Here is a 20,728-nt window from a genome sequence, read left to right as displayed (position 1 = left end):
GGATTGGCCGTGCTAAATTGTCCCTTAGTGTCCAACGGTTAGGTGGGGTTTCAGGGATAGGGCGCGGGGGTGAGCCTGGGGGGGCTCTTTCGGAGGGCCTCCTCCTGCAGTAGGGAATCCAGGATTGAGAGGGTTGTTGGCAAAGGAGGCAATGGGGAGGAGGAGGCGGGATTTAGACAGCGTGGAATGCATTGTCTGAAAAGGGCGATCGAGACACAGCTTTCAAGAGGAAAGAAAATGAGGGAGGCTGGGTGGGAGAGGAATGACAAATCTTCTTTCACAGGGAGCCACGGCCACAGGCACGAGAATGGCTCCCTCCTGTGCCTGACCACTCTTCGGTCCTAGTCTCTTTGGTCAGTCACGGTTTAAGAGGCCCCCCGTCCCTTACACGGTCAAACCCCTCGAGCATTTTAAAGGCCCCCCCCCCCTCCCTCAGCTTTATCCCCATCACATCGGAGGGGGGGGGGGGGCACAGATCGGTAGGTGATTGGTGGAAGGATTCAAGGGGACACGAGACCAAACGCTTCCAGCCAGAGAGAGTGGTGGGGGTCTAGAATTGCTGCCGATAGTGCGGCACTCCCTCAGTACTGGCACTGGGAGTGCTGGCCTGGATTAAGGACGGAGCGGGGTCTCGAACTGACGCCTTCCTGACTCAAAGGGAAAACCCTGTTCATTCGCTCCCCAGCGTCCCTCGAGCACGGGGGGATTCAGAAACTAAAAAAAAACACAACAACAAACACCCTAGAAAGCGCGAAGTACTTGCCCAGGAGCGATTCCACGGTGGGTATGTCGCCCAGGTCTTTCAGCAGCTCGCGGAGGGGGTCTCTGAGCTCGGCCGAAAGGGAATCCTGATGCTGGAGCAGCAACTGGGAAAATGACAAAACAAGATTACACTTCACTTGAAATCAAGAAACATCCCCAGTGTGACGCTAATCACGGACAGAGAATGGGACGTCAATCATTTCGGGCGGTTGCTCGCCGGAGGTTGGCGTGGGCAGTGTGGAGAGAGAGAGAGAGAGAGAGATGGGCAATCCATTGTCAAGGGCAGTCGGGATTTGAACAGACGGCCTTCGAGAGAGTCTGGCTCCGGAGCTGGAAGCCCAAAGCAATGCCGGCCAGCTTTCGCGGAGTGAGACATCCGTAGGACAGGGTGAAGCAGCTCACCACTGGCTCAGGGTGCGAGACTGTGAGGAGACAATTCAACCGGTTTGAGTCTGCTGTTTGTCCGTACTGTAACGGCATTTACCCAGTTCCATCCCCATAACCACGGTCTCCAAAATTCCATGATACACTTTGGGCTTCTCTGAACCCTGGACCATAACACAAGTGACCTTCCACAGCTTCAGAGGGAAGACAGTTCCACATTTCCTGTGTGTGTCTCGGTGTGTGTGTGTGTGTGTGTGTGTGTGTGTGTGTGTGTGTGTGTCTCGGTGTGTGTGTGTCTCGGTGTGTGTGTGTGTGTGTGTGTGTGTGTGTGTGTCTGTGTGTGTGTCTCGGTGTGTGTGTGTGTGTCTCGGTGTGTGTGTGTGTGTGTGTGTGTCTCGGTGTGTGTGTGTGTGTGTGTGTGTCTCGGTGTGTGTGTGTGTGTGTGTCTCGGTGTGTGTGTGTGTGTGTGTGTGTGTCTCGGTGTGTGTGTGTGTGTGTGTGTCTCGGTGTGTGTGTGTGTGTGTGTGTCTCGGTGTGTGTGTGTGTGTGTGTCTCGGTGTGTCTGTGTGTGTGTGTCTCGGTGTGTGTGTGTGTGTGTGTGTGTCTGTGTGTGTGTCTGTGTGTGTCTGTGTGTGTGTCTATGTGTGTGTCTCGGTGTGTGTGTGTGTGTCTCGGTGTGTGTGTGTGTGTGTGTGTGTGTGTGTGTGTCGGTGTGTGTGTGTGTGTGTCTCGGTGTGTGTGTGTGTGTGTGTGTGTGTGTGTGTGTGTGTGTGTCTGTGTGTGTGTCTATGTGTGTGTCTCGGTGTGTGTGTCTCGGTGTGTGTGTGTGTGTGTGTGTGTGTGTGTGTGTGTGTGTCGGTGTGTGTGTCGGTGTGTGTGTCTGTGTGTGTGTGTCGGTGTGTGTGTCTGTGTGTGTGTGTGTCTGTGTATACGCGCGCCGCATGAGAGTGTAGGCGTGCTTTCTGATATTGCCCCCTGAGCGATGACGCGTCTCAACAAGGCTATGTCCCCTCGTTCCCAATTTGCCCGAAAGGTTTCGACATTCAGCAAGAGTCCCACACCACCGGAGCATCAATTCCCATGTGTTTGTCCCTCAAGGGAAAGGACAGGCTTTTCTTTAAAGTGGCCCGCGCAACCAGACCCCCAAATCTTTGCACCTCTGTCCTCGCCAGGAAGAAAACGTTCTGGTCTTCCTCCGATTCTCTGTCCCCCCCCCCCCCCCCACCCGAGGCTTCCCACCGCCACAGTTACCCCACCTGCCCTTTGTAACGTCCTTCCCCCATCTGTACAACTCGCTGAGCCTCCCAACAGGTCAGATTCCTCGGGATAGCACATCCTGCCAAAGGGGGAGAGCGTCCCCTTTCATCCCCGCCGTCCCCTAACCTCTCAACTATCCCAGCGTTCCCTCCAAATCCACAGGCTCGCATTTCTGGCTAATAACCGAGCACAGAGACCCCCTCCACGAGCTGCTGAATCGTTGTGGGTGACCACGTAAACAGCAGGCTCACCCCTCACCAACCGTGCCACTGAACCCGTTAGACGGGAGTTTGATCAGCATTCACTAATCCCAGGTGCTCGGTCACGTCCGTCCCCGGTGGGAAATTCCAACAGCTTCCCCACAATTCATTCCGGCATCCTCGCCTCCCTTCTTCTACAACAGGGTAGCGTTTGCATTCTGCCAGCCCCCAGGCTCAGGGAAAGTGTTCGGATTGCTGGAACCGCTGCCTGGTATCAGGGCAGGACAGCGGGATCGCCAGGGCACTGCCCAAACTGGACACGGTGCTACCCGCGTCTGTGGAACTGACAAGCCACTGCCCTCAGAATGAGGCGGAAACCTGGCATCCAAAACCCTCAAAATGTTTTGGAAGGAGGGGGGGAGAGACGACTTGCCTGGCGATCACAAGATCCCAAACAGCGTCTCAGCAAGGGGGACGTGGAAAGGTCGTCGCCTCTCGTGGGGGCGGTGGGCATTCTATTGTTCAGCGAAGGGAATGTGGAACTCGAAAGAGAAACATTACAGAATTTACAGTGCAGAAGGAGGCCATTCGGCCCATCGAGTCTGCACCGGCTCCTAGGAAGAGCCCCCTACCCAAGGTCAACACCACCCCATAACCCAGCAACCCCACCCAACACTAAGGGCAATTTTGGACACTAAAGGCAATTTAGCACGGCCAATCCACCTAACCTGCACATCTTTGGACTGTGGGAGGAAACCGGAGCACCCGGAGGAAACCCACGCACACAGGGGGAGGATGTGCAGATTCCACACAGACAGTGACCCAGCCGGGAATCGAACCTGGGACCCTGGAGCTGTGAAGCCATTGTGCCCAATGGGGCCGCCCGCGATCTTGTTGAATGGCCCAGCAGGCTGGATGGGGCAGAACGGCCTCCTCCCGGTTCTAACCCGCGCGTCATTTCAGGGCCACCGTTCTGGGTCCCATGGGGCTTCCCCAGGATGGGAGGTGAACGGGCATCAACGCCTGCGACACTTACCCTGTGTGTGTTAACCAGCTCACCGACGGTTATACAGATGACTGGCTTGTTGAGGCTGACCATTTCGGAATACTCATCCACGTTAAACCACTCCTCGGGTTCAGGAACGTTGCAGGCTGCACGGAAAAATTCCCTGGGATTCAAGGGGGGAAAAAAAACCACGGGTACATCAGAAATGATTCATTTCAAACACTCAATCGCGACAACTTGCGCACATGCACACAATATAGTCCAACTAGGGAAAGGGCTGTACTGGACCTGGTATTGGGGAATGAGCCCAGCCAAGTGGTAGAAGTTTCAGTAGGGGAGCATTTCGGGAACAGTGACCACAATTCAGTAAGTTTTAAAGTGCTGGTGGACAAGGATAATAGTGGTCTTAGGGTGAATGTGCTAAATTGGAGGAAGGCTAATTATTACAATATTAGGCGGGAACTGAAGAACCTAGATTGGGGGGCGGATGTTTGAGGGTAAATCAACATCTGACATGTGGGAGGCTTTCAAATGTCAGTTGAAAGGAATTCAGGATCGGCATGTTCCTGTGAGAAAGAAGGATAAATATGGCAAATTTCGGGAACCTTGGATAACGAGAGATATTGTAGGCCTCGTCAAAAAGAAAAAGGAGGCATTTGTCAGGGCTCGAAGGCTGGGAACAGATGAAGCCTGTGTGGAATACAAGGAAAGTAGGAAGGAACTTAAGCAAGGAGTCAGGAGGGCTAGAAAGGGTCACGAAAAGTAATTGGCAAATAGGGTTAAGGAAAATTCCAAGGCTTTTTACACGTACATAAAAAGCAAGAGGGTAGCCAGGGAAAGGGTTGGCCCACTGAAGGGCAGGGGAAGGAATCTGTGTGTGGAGCCAGAGGAAATGGGCGAGGTACTAAATGAATACTTTGCATCAGTATTCACCAAAGAGAAGGAATTGGTGGATGTCAAGTCTGGAGAAGGGTGTGTAGATAGCCTGGGTCACATTGAGATCCAAAAAGACGAGGTGTTGGGCGCCTTGAAAAATATTAAGGTAGATAAGTCCCCACGGCCTGATGGGATCTACCCCAGAATACTGAAGGAGGCTAGAGAGGAAATTGCTGAGGCCTTGACAGAAACCTTTGGATCCTCACTGTCTTAAGGTGATGTCCCAGAGGACTGGAGAGTAGCCAATGTTGTTCCTTTGTTTAAGAAGGGTAGCAAGGATAATCCAGAGAACTACAGGCCGGCGAGCATTATGTCAGTGGAAGGGAAATTACTGGAGAGAATCCTTCGAGACAGGATCTACTCCCATTTGGGAGCAAATGGACGTATTAGTGAGAGGCAGCATGGTTTTGTGAAGGGGAGGACGTGTCTCACTAACTTGATAGAGCTTTTCGAAGAGGTCACAAAGATGATTGATGCAGGTAGGGCAGTGGATGTTGTCTCTATGGACTTCAGTAAGGCCTTTGACAAGGTCCCTCATGGCAGACTGGTACAAAAGGTGACGTCACACGGGATCAGGGGTGAGCTGGCAAGATGGATACAGAACTGGCTCGGTCATAGAAGGCAGAGAGTAGCAATGGAAGGGTGCTTTTCTGATTGGAGGGATGTGACTAATGTTCCGCAGGGATCAGTGCTGGGACCTTTACTGTTCATAGTATATATAAATGATTTGGAGGAAGATGTAACTGGTCGGATTAATAAGTTTGCAGACGACACAAAGGTTGGTGGAATTGCGGATAGCGATGAGGACTGTCAGAGGATACAGCAGGATTTAGATCTTTGGAGACTTGGGCAGAGAGACGGCAAATGGAGTTTAATCCGGACAAATGTGAGGTAATGCATTTTGGAAGGTCTAATGCAAGTAGGGAATATACAGGGAATGATAGAACCCTCAAGAGTATTGACAGACAGAGGGATCTAGGTGTACAGGTCCACAGGTCACTGAAAGGGACAACACAGGTGGAGAAGGTAGTCAAGAAGGCATACGGTATGCTTGCCTTCATTGGTCGGGGAATTAAGTATAAAAATTGGCAAGTCATGTTGCAGCTGTATAGAACCTTAGTTAGGCCATACTTGGAGTATAGTGTTCAATTCTGGTCGCCACACTACCAGAAGAATGTGGAGGCTTTGGAGAGGGTGCAGAAGAGATTTACCAGGATGTTGCCTGGTATGGAGGGCATTAGCTATGAGGAGAGGTTGAATAAACACGGTTTGTTCTCACTGGAACGACGGAGGTTGAGGGGCGACCTGATAGAGGTCTACAAAATTATGAGGGGCACAGACAGAGTGGATAGTCAGAGACTTTTTCCCAGGGCAGAGGGGGTCAATTACTAGGGGGCATAGGTTTAAGGTGCGAGGGGCAAGGTTTAGAGGAGATGTACGAGGCAAGTGTTTTTACACAGAGGGTAGTGGGTGCCTGGAACTCGCTGCCGGAGGAGGTGGTGGAAGCAGGGACGATAGTGACATTTAAGGGGCATCTTGACAAATACATGAATAGGATGGGAATAGAGGGATACGGACCCAGGAAGTGTGGAAGATTGTAGTTTAGACAGACAGCATGGTCGGCACAGGCTTGGAGGGCCGAAGGGCCTGTTCCTGTGCTGTACTTGTTCTTTGTTGATAGCAGTTGCCATACCATCTTCGAGCTTGCTGCTTGCAGAATGGTTTAGCGTCAATATAGCCAAATGTGGCTCAATTAACTGAGCTAAATGGGGTACTGTGCCATTCGGACCCAGGATTCTTAAATCATAGAATCTCTACAGTGCAGAGGGGGGCATTCGGCCCATCGAGTCAGCACTGACCCTCTGAAAGAGCACCCTACCCAGGCCTGATCCACTGCCCTACCCCCGTAACCCCACCTAACCTGCACATCTTTGGACACTAAGGGACAATTTAGCATGGCCAATCCACCTAACCTGCATATCTTTGGACACTAAGGGACAATTTAGCATGGCCAATCCACCTAACCTGCATATCTTTGGACACTAAGGGACAATTTAGCACGGCCAATCCACCCAACCTGCACATCTTTGGACACTAAGGGACAATTTAGCACGGCCAATCCACCCAACCTGCACATCTTTGGACTGTGGGAGGAAACCGGAGCACCCGGAGGAAACCCACGCAGACATGGGGAGAACGGGCAAACTCCCACACAGTCACCCGAGGCCGGAATCGAACCCGGGCCCCTGGCCGAAGTGCCAACCCACTGTGCCACCCCAAGCGGCAGGGTAAGCGAGAAAGCAGAGTGGAGTTGTCAGAACAGACACGATATCATTGAACGGCGGAGCAGACTCGACATGCCTGTGGCCTTATTAATGAGCCATGAACAGCACCCCCCCCCCCCCTCAAATGCGGCAGGCTGTGACGGAGAGGTGCTGAATCTCCTTCTCGACAGCCTGTTCCAGCTGTAACAGCGCAGACAGAGACTAGACTCCCTCTCTTTCGGCACCGTCACAAGCATCAAAGAAGCAGACATGAAAGCGAGCAGCAATTTCCCCTCTTCACAGGCTGCCCTGCAGGTGCAGACAAGCAGTGGGAGAGACAGGAAGCGGATGGAATCCCACACCCCCAGCTATCTTGCTTTTCAACACTTTGGAACCAGACGCAAGGTGGGGTGGAAACATCGACGAGAGATTTAGCACCGGGAGAAGTAAACAAAAAAGGGAGAGGATTCCTGACAAAAGATTTAAGAATCGAATCGGCAACAGGGTGGGCTGGGTTAGGCATGGACTGAACAGGAGTTTCCAAAATGGAGGTTCATTTTGATAGAAGGTTATCGCCTTTCAGTCGGGAACACATTGATACCGCCGGCCAACTTTTCTAGTTAAAATTCAGAGTACCCAATTATTTCTTTCCAATTAAGGGGCAATTTAGCGTGGCCAATCCACCAGCCCTGCCCACCTTTGGGTTGTGGGGGTGAGACCCACGCAGACACGGGGAGAATGTGTAAAGCCCACACGGACAGTGACCCCGGGGACGGGATCGAACCCGGGTCCTCGGTGCCGTGAGGCTGCAGCGCTAGCCGCTGTGCTGCACCACTTCCGCCGACCAACTTAAAGCAGGTGCCCGGGCACAATCGGATTGGTGGCCTGTGGGATCTTGCTGTGCACGGATTGGCTGCCGGGTTTCGCCACATCAAAATAAGTGACTCTGCTTCTAAAAACGATTCACTGGCTGGAGAGCTTCATTCTGTGTCTAACCCCGTGCTGTACCTGTCCTGGGAGTGTTTGATGGGGACAGTGTAGAGGGAGCTTTACTCTGTATCTAACCCCGTGCTGTCCCTGTCCTGGGAGTGTTTGATGGGGACAGTGTAGAGGGAGCTTTACTCGGTATCTAACCCCGTGCTGTACCTGTCCTGGGAGTGTTTGATGGGGGCAGTGTAGAGGGAGCTTTACTCTGTATCTAACCCCGTGCTGTACCTGTCCTGGGAGTGTTTGATGGGGACAGTGTAGAGGGAGCTTTACTCTGTATCTAACCCCGTGCTGTACCTGTCCTGGGAGTGTTTGATGGGGACAGTGTAGAGGGAGCTTTACTCTGTATCTAACCCCGTGCTGTACCTGTCCTGGGAGTGTTTGATGGGGACAGTGCAGAGGGAGCTTTACTCTGTATCTAACCCCGTGCTGTACCTATCCTGGGAGTGTTTGATGGGGGCAGTGTAGAGGGAGCTTTACTCTGTATCTAACCCCGTGCTGTACCTGTCCTGGGAGTGTTTGATGGGGACAGTGTAGAGGGAGCTTTACTCTGTATCTAACCCCGTGCTGTACCTGTCCTGGGAGTGTTTGATGGGGACAGTGTAGAGGGAGCTTTACTCTGTATCTAACCCCGTGCTGTACCTGTCCTGGGAGTGTTTGATGGGGGCAGTGTGGAGGGAGCTTTACTCGGTATCTAACCCCGTGCTGTACCTGTCCTGGGAGTGTTTGATGGGGACAGTGTAGAGGGAGCTTTACTCTGTATCTAACCCCGTGCGGTACCTGTCCTGGGAGTGTTTGATGGGGGTCAGTGTAGAGGGAGCTTTACTCTGTATCTAACCCCGTGCTGTACCTGTCCTGGGAGTGTTTGATGGGGACAGTGTAGAGGGAGCTTTACTCTGTATCTAACCCCGTGCTGTACCTGTCCTGGGAGTGTTTGATGGGGACAGTGTAGAGGGAGCTTTACTCTGTATCTAACCCTGTGCTGTATCTGCCCTGGGAGTGTTTGATGGGGACAGTGTAGAGGCAGCTTTACTCTGTATCTAACCCCGTGCTGTACCTGTCCTGGGAGTGTTTGATGGGGACAGTGTAGTGGGAGCTTTACTCTGTATCTAACCCCGTGCTGTACCTGTCCTGGGAGTGTTTGATGGGGACAGTGTAGAGGGAGTTTTACTCTGTATCTAACCCCATGCTGTACCTGTCCTGGGAGTGTTTGATGGGGACAGTGTAGAGGGAGCTTTACTCTGTATCTAACCCCGTGCTGTACCTGTCCTGGGAGTGTTTGATGGGGACAGTGTAGAGGGAGCTTTACTCTGTATCTAACCCCATTCTGTACCTGTCCTGGGAGTGTTTGATGGGGGCAGTGTAGAGGGAGCTTTACTCTGTATCTAACTCTGTGCTGTACCTGGTCTGACAGTGTGTGCTTCCACCAATCAATGTCAGAAAGGAGGGAGGAGGGAGAGCCTATTTGGTTTGCGGGGAGATGATGCCAGGTAAATGCTTCACTGACACACAGGCAGGATGAAGTGCTTGAGACCTGAATTTCTGCTGAGAGTGGACCAGGTAGTCGTTGATGGTGGGGAGCTGGCCGGTTTCTCCCTCGAACGATTTTCTGGAGGCAGCGTGCTGCAGCAGCTTGGCGATGGAGCCCAGGTTGCGGCGGTGGTCCGTGTGTAGCCCACCTCCAGCCACCACGTCGATGATATCAAAGCCGTCCGGGGCCACGATTGCCGGATTCATGTAGCGATAGTACAGAAGGTTCCCGACGACCTGTGACAGAGGAGAAAACAATTAGCAGCCGTTAACAAACGACCGGCACAATTAGTTTTTCTTGAAAGCCTACATGTCATAAACACACCCCGTGCGCACAGCCACCGCAATCGCCATCCCGCAGGCTCCTGAACTGGACGACACTGTGGTCAACTGCAGGAGGCTCCCTCATGTCAATCTCTCCCATCTATCCCCAGCCAACAGTGCAGGCTCCTGCACTGCTTAGTGCTGTACCTGTGCTTTTTGCCGATCGAGCCGTCTCATTTACCCGCCCACCCGCGGGGTCCTTCCTGCCGAAAGGGGCAGGGCGGCTCTCCCGTTCTGAAGCCCGTTTCCCCCCCCCCCCCCCCCCCCCGCCCTGGAATGGGTCATCAGGTGCTGCTGGAGTGGGGCACGGGGCAACCCGGAACGTGGCCCTCGTCGCCGAGCGGACCCGACCCGGCGGGTCCAACCTCACCTTGAACAACTCGTCCTCCGTGGCGTCCGGGAACTTTTCGCGCAGTGAGCTTTTCAACACTTTGGCCGTGTATCTCATTCCGTACCTGTCCACACAACAACAAGGTCAAAGTGAGGTGATCACAGAATCCCACAGCACAGGAGGCTATTTGGCCCTTCGACTCCTGTGCTGGCCTTCCGCAAGATCGATCCAATTAGTCCAATCCCCACCCCCACAGAAAGTTCCGATTGAATCTGCTCCCGCCGCCCTTTCAGGCAGCGTCTTCCCCGTCACAACTCGCTGAGTTTACAATAAAAATACTCATCTCACCCACCGGTTGGCAGACAGAGAGGCTGCTCTCCATCCCAACAGGATCCACCTTCGGGCGATCAACGAGGCGAAGGCTACAACATCTACCTCCGTACCCATTTCCAACCCCGGCTGGTCCGACACCCTGAATATGGCCCCCCGTAGGACCCGGGTCCAGTTTCACGTGCACCACTTTAGAGATTTTCCTAAACACCTCCTTCCAGTAATCCTCCAGACCAAAATATATGAACGTGATTAGCGGGGACCCCCCCCCCCCCCCGCAACGTTCACACACATCTACCCTCTCAAAGAACCGGCTCATCCTCGCCCTTGTGAAGTGCGCTCTATATACCACCTTCAGCTGTATCAGTCCAACCTCACACACTAGGTGGAGGCATTCACTCTCCGGAGCACCTCATACCAGAACCCCCTCCTCTGTGTCCTCCCCGAACCCCCCTCCCAACCTGCTCTGATCCCCTCCAGCGACATCTTCTCCTCTTCCAAAGTAGCCTCGTAAACCGCCGACACTACCCCCTTCTCCAGTCCCCCTGTCGTCAGCAGCTCCTCCAGCAATGTGGAAGCCGGTTCCTTTCTAGCAAAATCTCGAACCTGCATGTATCTAAACGTTTCCCCCTGCTGCAGGCCACACTTCGCCCTCAGCTCCTTCAAACCGACCCCCAAGAACTAAATCTCTTAGTGTCCTAAATTCTTTCTCCCCCCACCTCCAAAAGTTTCCATCCCACTTCCCTGGCTCAAATCTATGGTTCCCCCGAATCGGCATTTCCCTTGACCCTGCCCCCAACCTGAAGTGCTGTCCAAATTGCCTCCATATTCTCAATGAAGCTATTACTACCAGACTCCCCGATTATCTCCCGGGGCCGTTGGGAGCGGAGCTGTTGCTAGCGCCTTCAATCCTGACCCCCCCGACCCAAACTCTCCTCCGTTCTGACCCACTGGGAATCAACCCCTCTGACCCAGCTCCGCACCTTCTCCACATTCGCCGCCCAGTAATAATACATCAGGTTCGGAAGACCCAAACCCCCTGCTTGCCTTCCTCTCTGTCATAGAATCATAGAATTTACAGTGCAGAAGGAGGCCATTCGGCCCATCGAGTCTGCACCGGCTCTTGGAAAGAGCACCCTACCCAAGGTCAACACCTCCACCCTATCCCCATAACCCAGTAACCCCACCCAACACTAAGGGCAATTTTGGACACCAAGGGCAATTTAGCACGGCCAATCCACCTAACCTGCACATCTTTGTGACTGTGGGAGTAAACCGGAGCACCCAGAGGAAACTGACGCACACACGGGGAGGATGTGCAGACTCCGCACAGACAGTGACCCAAGCCGGAATCGAACCTGGGACCCTGGAGCTGTGAAGCGATTGTGCTATCCACAATGCTACCGTACTGCCCCTGCTGTCGTAGCACCTTTTTAATTCTGGCCACCTTCCCTCCCCATATGAACGAGGTAATCATCCCTTCAATCTCTCCGAAAAATGCCATTGGCAGGAAAATCGACAGGCATTGGAAAATAAAGAGAAATCACGTTCATTTTATCCGGCTGTACCCGACCCGCCAGTGACTGAGGGACACCATCCCACCTTGCCAGATCAACTTTCACCCTCCCCACCAAACTAGAAAGGTTGTATCTACGGAGCCCCCCCCCCCCCCCAATCCCGAGCGACCAGGTATGTAAAGCGAGTCCCTGCCGTACGGAACGGCAGCCCCCCCACCCCTGGCCGAGACCCCACAAAATATTCAGTCTTGTGTAGATTTAATTTGTACCCAGAGAAAGGCCCAAACACCCGAAGCAGCTCCAGTATTACCCCCCCCCCATTGTCACACTCGGTTCCGACACGTATAACAACAAGTCTCGACTCGGGGATTTTCACTATAACTTCATTGCAATGTTTATGTCAGCCTCCCTGCGACAATAAAGCCACTTTTATAAAGACCCCAGGAGGAGAAGACCTGGAAACATGTCAGCTCTTTGTTCCAAATGGATTTTCTCAGTAACCTTTCCCTGGTGATTGTCTTTGTTTAAGTGTTATTGGCCAGGGTTTAGGGAACCCCAAAGTGTATCATGGAGCTCACCTGACCCACAACTTTTACTAGATTGTGGTATGGGGAGCACACGGCCCACTCTACAGGTGTGGCACAGCAGATATGGAAAAGTATTTTTTAAAGCAAAACAATGTTTATTCTATCAACTCAAGTTAACCTTTTTAAAACACACAGCGAACATCTTAGCAACCATCAATTCAAATACAGCCCCCAAAGACTACAACACTAAGTAATCCTTTAAGCTTTCCTTTTAACATCCATCAGACTTAAAACATCTTTTACCAGAAGCGCACCAGGTTAAAGTCACTACTGTTATTAGTTTTAAATCACCAGGATCGATTTACAGTCTTTAGATTACAGAGAGAGATTCAGACACCTTCTGGCTGTGACTGCAGCTATCCAGCTCTGAAAACAAAACTAAAACACACCCTGCAGCAAACAGCCTAAAATGAAAGCAAAAAGCTGACAGGCAGCCCAGCTCCACCCACACTGACATCACTGCAGTAGTAAACTGCGGGCAGCAGGGTAGCATGGTGGTTAGCATAAATGCTTCACAGCTCCAGGGTCCCAGGTTCGATTCCCGGCTGGGTCACTGTCTGTGTGGAGTCTGCACGCCCTCCCCCTGTGTGCGTGGGTTTCCTCCGGGTGCTCCGGTTTCCTCCCACAGTCCAAAGATGTGCGGGTTAGGTGGATTGGCCATGCTAAATTGCCCGTAGTGTCCTAATAAAAGTAAGGTTAAGGGGGGGTTGTTGGGTTATGGGTATAGGGTGGATACGTGGGTTTGAGTAGGGTGATCATGGCTCGGCACAACATTGAGGGCCGAAGGGCCTGTTCTGTGCTGTACTGTTCTATGTTCTAAACACCCATTTCTCAAAGGTACTCTCACTAGAGATATTTATATACGCACCCATGTATAAACACCATTTCTTAAAGGTACACTCACTAGATATTTATATACGCACCCATGTATAAACACCATTTCTTAAAGGTACTCTCACATGACATAAGTTCCTCCCTCCCTCCTCCTTATTCACAAGTATTTCTGGAATGTTACTTACATCCTTCACAGTGAAGGCAGATGCAAAACATCTCTTCAGTTCGCCTTTCACGACTTATTTTCCATTATTAGTTTCCCCCCCTCACCCCTTCTCTGGAGGGCCATTGCTCACTTTACTCATCCTGTCCCCTTTTTAAATGCCCGCAGAAACTCTCGCTGCCCGTTATTGTATTTCCAGCTGACTTCCTCGATCAGAGTTGCTGTGAGCAGCGGAGGAAGCACAAACTCTACCCGTCGACTCCCACACCCCCGAGGTTCGGAGACCGCGTATTGGTGGGGGGGGAAACCCGTGAGGAGAGCACGTACGGTATCTTGTCCACGGACGACACGATGGCGTGGAGGAATTTATCGGTGGCGGCCCGCAGGTTGCGAATGGATATGTCGAGTCTCCGCTGGACCTCGTGGTGGGTCATGGCTTGCTCTGGGGTCACATCGTACGGCAGTTGGCTGCGGGAAAGAAAACACCCTGGTTATAGAACATAGAACAGTACAGCACAGAACAGGCCCTTCGGCCCTCAATGTTGTGCCGAGCAATGATCACCCCACTTAAACCCACGTAACCCGTATACCCGTAACCCAACAATCCCCCCATTAACCTTACACTACGGGCAATTTAGCATGGCCAATCCACCTAACCCGCACATCTTTGGACTGTGGGAGGAAACCGGAGCACCCGGAGGAAACCCACGCACACAGGGGGAGGACGTGCAGACTCCACACAGACAGTGACCCAGCCAGGAATCGAACCTGGGACCCTGGAGCTGTGAAGCATTGATGCTAACCACCATGCTACCGTGAGGCCCCATCTTTCCACTCGGCTGGTGTTCTCAAAAAAATAAATGACCCAATTTACAGCTCGACGCTGGAGATATCGGGATTTAGTAAAGTCTCGCCACCCAGGCATTCCAGGCCACATACACATTTTTATTTGAACAATGTTTGGATCTCGCTGCACAAGGGAAAGATTACATGGTCGGCCACAACGTTGAAGCAGCACAGCCCTGCGCAGCCTTTCACTGATACAGATCAGCTGTGAGGATGACAATTAGGCTACCTCAGCGTATCCACCCGTAAGCAGTATAACTGGTTAGCACTGTGGCTTCACAGCGCCAGGGTCCCAGGTTCGATTCCCCACTGGGTCACTGGCTGTGCGGAGCCTGCACGTTCTCCCAGTGTCTGCGTGGGTTTCCTCCGGGTGCTCCGGTTTCCTCCCACAGTCCAAAGACGTGCAGGTTACGTGGATTGGCCGTGCAAAATTGCCCTTAAGTGTCCAAAAGGTTAGGAGGGGTTATTGGGTTATGGGGATAGGGTGGAAGTGAGGGCTTCAGTGGGTCGGTGCAGACTTGATGGGCCGAATGGCCTCCTTCTGCACTACCCTGTCACACGGGATCAGAGGTGAGCTGGCAAGGTGGATACAGAACTGGCTCAGTCATAGAAGGCAGAGAGTAGCAATGGAAGGGTGTGTTTCTGATTGGAGGGCTGTGACTAGTGGTGTCCCGCAGGGATCAGTGCTGGGACCTTTGCTGTTCGTAGTATATATAAATGATTTGGAGGAAAATGTAACTGGTCTGATTAGTAAGTTTGCGGACGACACAAATATTGGTGGAATTGCGGATAGCGATGAGGACTGTCAGAGGATACAGCAGGATTTAGATCATTTGGAGACTTGGGCGGCGAGATGGCAGATGGAGTTTAATCCGGACAAATGTGAGGTAATGCATTTTGGAAGGTCTAATACAGATAGGGAATATACAGTGAATGGTAGAACCCTCAAGAGTATTGACAGTCAGAGAGATCTAGGTGTACAGGTCCACAGGTCACTGAAAGAGGCAACACAGGTGGAGAAGTTAGTCAAGAAGGCATACGGCTTGCTTGCCTTCATTGGCCGGGGCACTGAGTATAAGAATTAGCAAGTCATGTTGCAGCTGTATAGAACCTTAGTTAGGCCACACTTGGAGTATAGTGTTCAATTCTGGTCGCCACATTACCAGAAGGATGCAGAGGCTTTAGAGAGGGTGCAGAAGAGGATGTTGCCTGGTATGGAGGGCATTAGCTACGAGGAGAAGTTGAATAAACTCGGATGGTCTCACTGGAACGACGGAGGTTGAGGGGCGACCTGATAGAGGTCTACAAAATTATGAGGGGTATAGACAGAGTGGACAGTCAGAGGTTTTCCCCAGGGAAGAGGGGTCAATTACCTCCGGGTGCTCCGGTTTCCTCCCACAGTCCAATGATGGTGCAGGTTAGGGGAATTGGCCGCACTAAATTGCCCACAAGCGTTCCAATGTTAAGTGGGGTTACCGGGATAAGGTGGGGGAGTGGACCGGGGTCGGGTGTTCGTTCAGAGGGCCGGTACAGACTCGATGGGCTGAATGGCCTGCTTCTGCACAGTAGGGATTCTATTCTCTGTTCAACCTTTTTTCGTAAGATACGCCTCTCACCCCAGGGGTCGGGTGAACCTTCTCTGAATCAACTGTACCTTCTTGCTCCCCATACGAGATCGTGGGCAGCACAAGTGGCTAGCACTGAGGCTTCACAGCTCCAGGGTCCCAGGTTCGATTCCCGGCTTGGGTCACCGTCTATGCAGATTCTGCACATCCTCCCCGTGTGTGCGTTTGTTTCCTCCGGATGCTCTGGTTTCCTCCCACAGTCCAAAGATGTGCGGGTTAGGTGGATTGGCCATGATAAATTGCCCTTAGTGTCCAAAGAGGTTAGATGGGGTTATTGGGTTACAGGAATAGGGGGGGAAGTGAGGGCTTAAGTGGCTCGGTGCAGACTCGATGGCCTCCTTCTGTACTGTATGCTCTAAAACAGCATGCAGCACTCCAGGTGTGGTCTCACTAAGGCCCTGTACAGGTGCAGTGAAACATCCGTATTTTCCGATTCCATTCCCCGTCCAACAAAGGCCACTTTTGAGACTGGTCAACAATTTCTAACATGAGGCAGCCATTTGAAGAGAACGAGGCACGAAACCAGGGGAGAAGATGTGGGAGAGGTGATTTCACGGCTGGACCAGGAAGGTGGATTTTAAAAGAGGGGTTTGTGAAAGTGGAACTGGAAAGAGCGGGACCCAGCCAGACGGAGATGTCCTGTGAGCAACGATGCCAGCCCTGGACAAATCAATGGCAATTATCCGGTAACGGATCTACCTCTTACATCGGTGACGATGGCCAGAATAACCATGCATAACTACAGTTTTAAAGATTACTTGCACAAAGTATAGTTCTATAAGCCTCGTGCTTAACTGAGAAACAAAGCAAATCTGCGTTAAGCTTGCATTATTTATTTATTCATTTATGTGATCTGGGCCTCTCTGGCCAGGCCCAGTATTCGTTCCCCGTCCCTATTTGCTCCTTGAGGAGGTGGTGGGTGAGCCGCCATCTTGAACCCGCATGTGGTGTAGGCACACCCACCGTGCTGTTAGGGAGGGAGTTCCGGGATTCTGACCCCGGCCACAGTGAAGGAACGGCCGATATATTCCCGAGTCGGGATGGCGAGCGGCTCGGGGGGGGGGGGGGGGGGGGGGGGGGGTGTTCCCCATGTGTCTGCTGTCCCCCCCTCGTCCTTCTAGACGGTAGAGGTGGCGGGTTTGGAAGGTGCTGTCGAAGTGTGTGTGTGTGTGTGTGTGTGTGTGTGTGTGTGTGTGGAGGGAGTGAATGTCAGTGGTCAGCGTGTCGATCGAGCGGGGCTGCTTTGTCCTGGATGGGGGGAGGTGGAGGGAGTGAATGTCGGTGGTTAGCGTGTCGATCGAGCGGGGCTGCTTTGTCCTGGATGGGGGGAGGTGGAGGGAGTGAATGTCGGTGGTTAGCGTGTCGATCGAGCGGGGCTGCTTTGTCCTGGATGGGGGGGGGGGGGGGGGGGGTGGAGGGAGTGAATGTCGGTGGTTAGCGTGTCGATCGAGCGGGGCTGCTTTGCCCTGGATCGGGGGGGGGGGGGGGGTGGAGGGAGTGAATGTCGGTGGTTAGCGTGTCGATCGAGCGGGGCTGCTTTGCCCTGGATGGGGGGGGTGGAGGGAGTGAATGTCGGTGGTTAGCGTGTCGATCGAGCGGGGCTGCTTTGCCCTGGATGGGGGGTGGAGGGAGTGAATGTCGGTGGGTAGCGTGTCGATCGAGCGGGGCTGCTTTGTCCTGGATGGGGGTGGGTGGAGGGAGTGAATGTCGGTGGTTAGCGTGTCGATCGAGCGGGGCTGCTTTGCCCTGGATGGGGGGGGGGGTGGAGGGAGTGAATGTCGGTGGATAGCGTGTCGATCGAGCGGGGCTGCTTTGTCCTGGATGGGGGGGGGGGTGGAGGGAGTGAATGTCGGTGGATAGCGTGTCGATCGAGCGGGGCTGCTTTGTCCTGGATGGCGGGGGGGGTGGAGGGAGTGAATGTCGGTGGGTAGCGTGTCGATCGAGCGGGGCTGCTTTGTCCTGGATGGGGGGGGGGTGGAGGGGGTGAATGTCGGTGGGTAGCGTGTCGATCGAGCGGGGCTGCTTCGTCCTGGATGGTGTCGAGCTTCTCGAGTGTTGTTGGGAGCCGCGCTCATCCAGGCAAGTGGAGAGTCTCCCATCGCCCTCCTGACTTGTGTCCTTGTCGATGGTGGACAGGCTTTGGGGGGGGTCAGGAGGTGAGTGACTCTCCGCAGGATTCCCAGCCTCTGACCTGCTCTGGTAGCCACAGTATTTATACGGCTGGGTCCAGTTCAGTTTCTGGTCAGTGATAACCCCTAGGGGTATTTGGCGATGGTAATGCCTTTGAATGTGAAGTGGATGTAACATGGTACAGGTCAGAAGGCAGCTCCATCAATTCTCAGATTGGTTAGAGCAAAGCTGCCTCACACAAAGAGTGGCCACACATGTTACGGTTATTCCTGACAACCCCCCCCCCCGATTGCTACCTATAAACGCCCGTTCACATGTGCATGTCAACCGAGACCAACGAGAATTCAGGAGGCAACACCTGGCCACAGCCAAATAGCACATCGATGTGCTATTTGAGCAAAGCGACAGAGACAGACTGAAGCAGTGAGTTCCTGGAAAGGGGGGGGGGGGGGGGGGGGCCCCAAGAACAAAACGGGCAAGTTATTGCGTGGTGTTTCCTGGGAAAAACAGCCGAGATTCTGAAGGCTAAAATATCGGGAACTGCGCGGGAAGCCCGACAGAATCCAAAGTAACAGACCGGGAGCTCCATTTTCACAATGAAGGCAGCCTGAGTGAAACGCGGGCACCTCATCAATTCTGCCTCTCCTCCCCCATTTCTCATGTTTCCAAATCACTTGCCTGATAAACGGTTAACCCGAAGCGGTGCGATTATAAAGAGTAGCAACACGGGTCAGAGAACTGGCCGCCTGGTGACGGCGGACACCGATTCGACACACGCCTTGGCGGGAATAGAACGGTGCAGCCTCGCGCCGGCCGCGCTGACGTGGCGAGCCTCACCTTCGCTGGCCTGTCTGAGTCTCCATTTGGTTCACCCAGCTCTTGTAAACGTCGACGGGGTCGATCCTGATGCCGAGCGATTTATCCCGCAGCACCTCCCCGACGACGGGCCCCAGGATCTCGCGCAGGGCATTCTGCCCCCGGACGTGGCGGTAAAAGCTCACCACCAGCTTGGTCACGGTGGGGTTGCCCGTGACGATCTCACGCACCTGGTCAACCTTGGATCTGCAATAACAAAGGGAAAGAGGAAACCAGGAGACTTATTACAGCGGGTTGCACTACAGAGTGGATGGACACAGACCATTACAGTCCCTCAACTTCCCAAAGCTATCCTGCCGATTGCAATGCGCACTTAAATGTTCCCGTTACCACACAGGAAGGTGCTTCACAGGGAAGTAATCAGACAAGACGGTAGCACGGTAGCATAGTGGTTAGCATCAATGCTTCACAGCTCCAGGGTCCCAGGTTCGGTTCCCGGCTGGGTGACTGTCTGTGCGGAGTCTGCACGTCCTCCCCGTGTGTGCGTGGATTTCCTCCGGGTGCTCCGGTTTCCTCCCACAGTCCAAAGATGTGCGGGTTAGGTGGATTGGCCGTGCTAAATTGCCCGTAGTGTCCTAAAAAGTAAGGTTAAGGGGGAAGTTGTTGGGTTACGGGTATAGGGTGGATACGTGGGTTTGAGTAGGGTGATCATTGCTCGGCACAACATTGAGGGCCGAAGGGCCTGTTCTGTGCTGTACTGTTCTAAATTCTAAAGACGTGAGACGGAGCCAGGCGAGGTAATGCCAGGACATGTGCCCCTAATTATGGGCAGAGATTGGTTTTGAGGAGCATTTCAAGAGGAGGCGAGCGCAATGGAGGAGGAGGAGAGCGCGATGGAGGGAAAGCCAGAGTGGAGGGCCCAGGCAGATGAAAGCACGGTCGCCAGTGTCAAGGCAAAGCGGATTGGTGATGTGCGGGAAGCCAGATTTAAAGAGGGAGGCAGAAATCGCCGTGTCCCTGCAGGTCTAGCCAGAAACACTCCCTCTGCGCTTCGCCAAGCGGTCCTGGCTACACCGTGCAACGACAACCCCTGCTGCACGAGTGCGATACGCTGGCCTTGGCCCAGCCCATTGGAAAACAAGCTCAGGGGACACACGGGATTAAGTGGGAAACCGACATCTGCAGAAAGGGAAATCAATAAACCCTCCTTGTTTCAACGCTCAGGACTAGTTAGGTCGGGAGTCTCCATTTTTGAGGCTCTTGACAGCAACGAAGCTGCTCGTTGTTTCATATCGGACACTTGACGCCTCGTGGAAACACACCATCAGCATGGGGGCTCTCGTTCATGACAGTCGCCGCTACAGAAGGACCCAAATTGCGAATGACTCAGTGCATAAAGGCACAGCACTGCTCGGATACGCACGCTGGCCGGGGCTTTAGACTCTGGCCTGTACTTGCTTTCTGATCATGGCCATGTGGGATTAGCAAGTCAAACTCTCTCCTCACCCCGGGAACCTCCAGACACGGGGTTCCCAATCCTGCCCATCGTCCGGTGACCCCCCCCCCCCAATGCGGGCAAGGAAAGCAAGATGGCTGCGCAGCCAAATAACACGCCAATAATAATGCCCTGTTGGACGAGGCCATGGTTGGCTACTGCCCCTGGCCAAACCGGACGCCAGCCCGCATCGCCGGCTTCACGTACTTAATCTCCTCTCGTAGGGCGGTGGTGAATAGACGCAGGAGCAAGTAGCCCTCTCTCGGATTGGCCGCGTAGTTGTAGAGGGAGAATATCACCGAGTCCATAAACTTGGTCGATCTGTTCTGAGGCATCTGGAAAATCAGCTTGGCCAGGTAGACGGGTTGCGTCTGTTAGGAGCGGAAGAGACACGGTCAAAAACC

At 53.3% G+C, this 20,728-nt stretch overlaps 1 protein-coding gene across 1 annotated transcript in view; it reads right to left on the bottom strand.

The window, feature by feature from the left end:
- Positions 1–707: 707 nt before the first annotated feature.
- LOC119958590 (ras GTPase-activating-like protein IQGAP1) overlaps positions 708–20,728 on the bottom strand; it is a 91,322-nt gene continuing 71,301 nt past the window's right edge. Inside the window, 7 exon segments of the mRNA XM_038787070.1 lie at positions 708–866; positions 3,640–3,772; positions 9,331–9,563; positions 10,021–10,105; positions 13,740–13,880; positions 18,851–19,075; positions 20,532–20,695. Of these exon segments, the coding sequence (XP_038642998.1) occupies positions 708–866; positions 3,640–3,772; positions 9,331–9,563; positions 10,021–10,105; positions 13,740–13,880; positions 18,851–19,075; positions 20,532–20,695 (1,140 nt within the window).

The sequence above is a fragment of the Scyliorhinus canicula genome, chromosome 30 (genome assembly GCF_902713615.1).
Source record: "Scyliorhinus canicula chromosome 30, sScyCan1.1, whole genome shotgun sequence".
Classification (NCBI taxonomy): Eukaryota; Metazoa; Chordata; class Chondrichthyes; order Carcharhiniformes; family Scyliorhinidae; genus Scyliorhinus; species Scyliorhinus canicula.
Note: the sequence above shows the minus strand (reverse complement) of the source record. Positions and strands in the feature narration are given on the sequence as shown.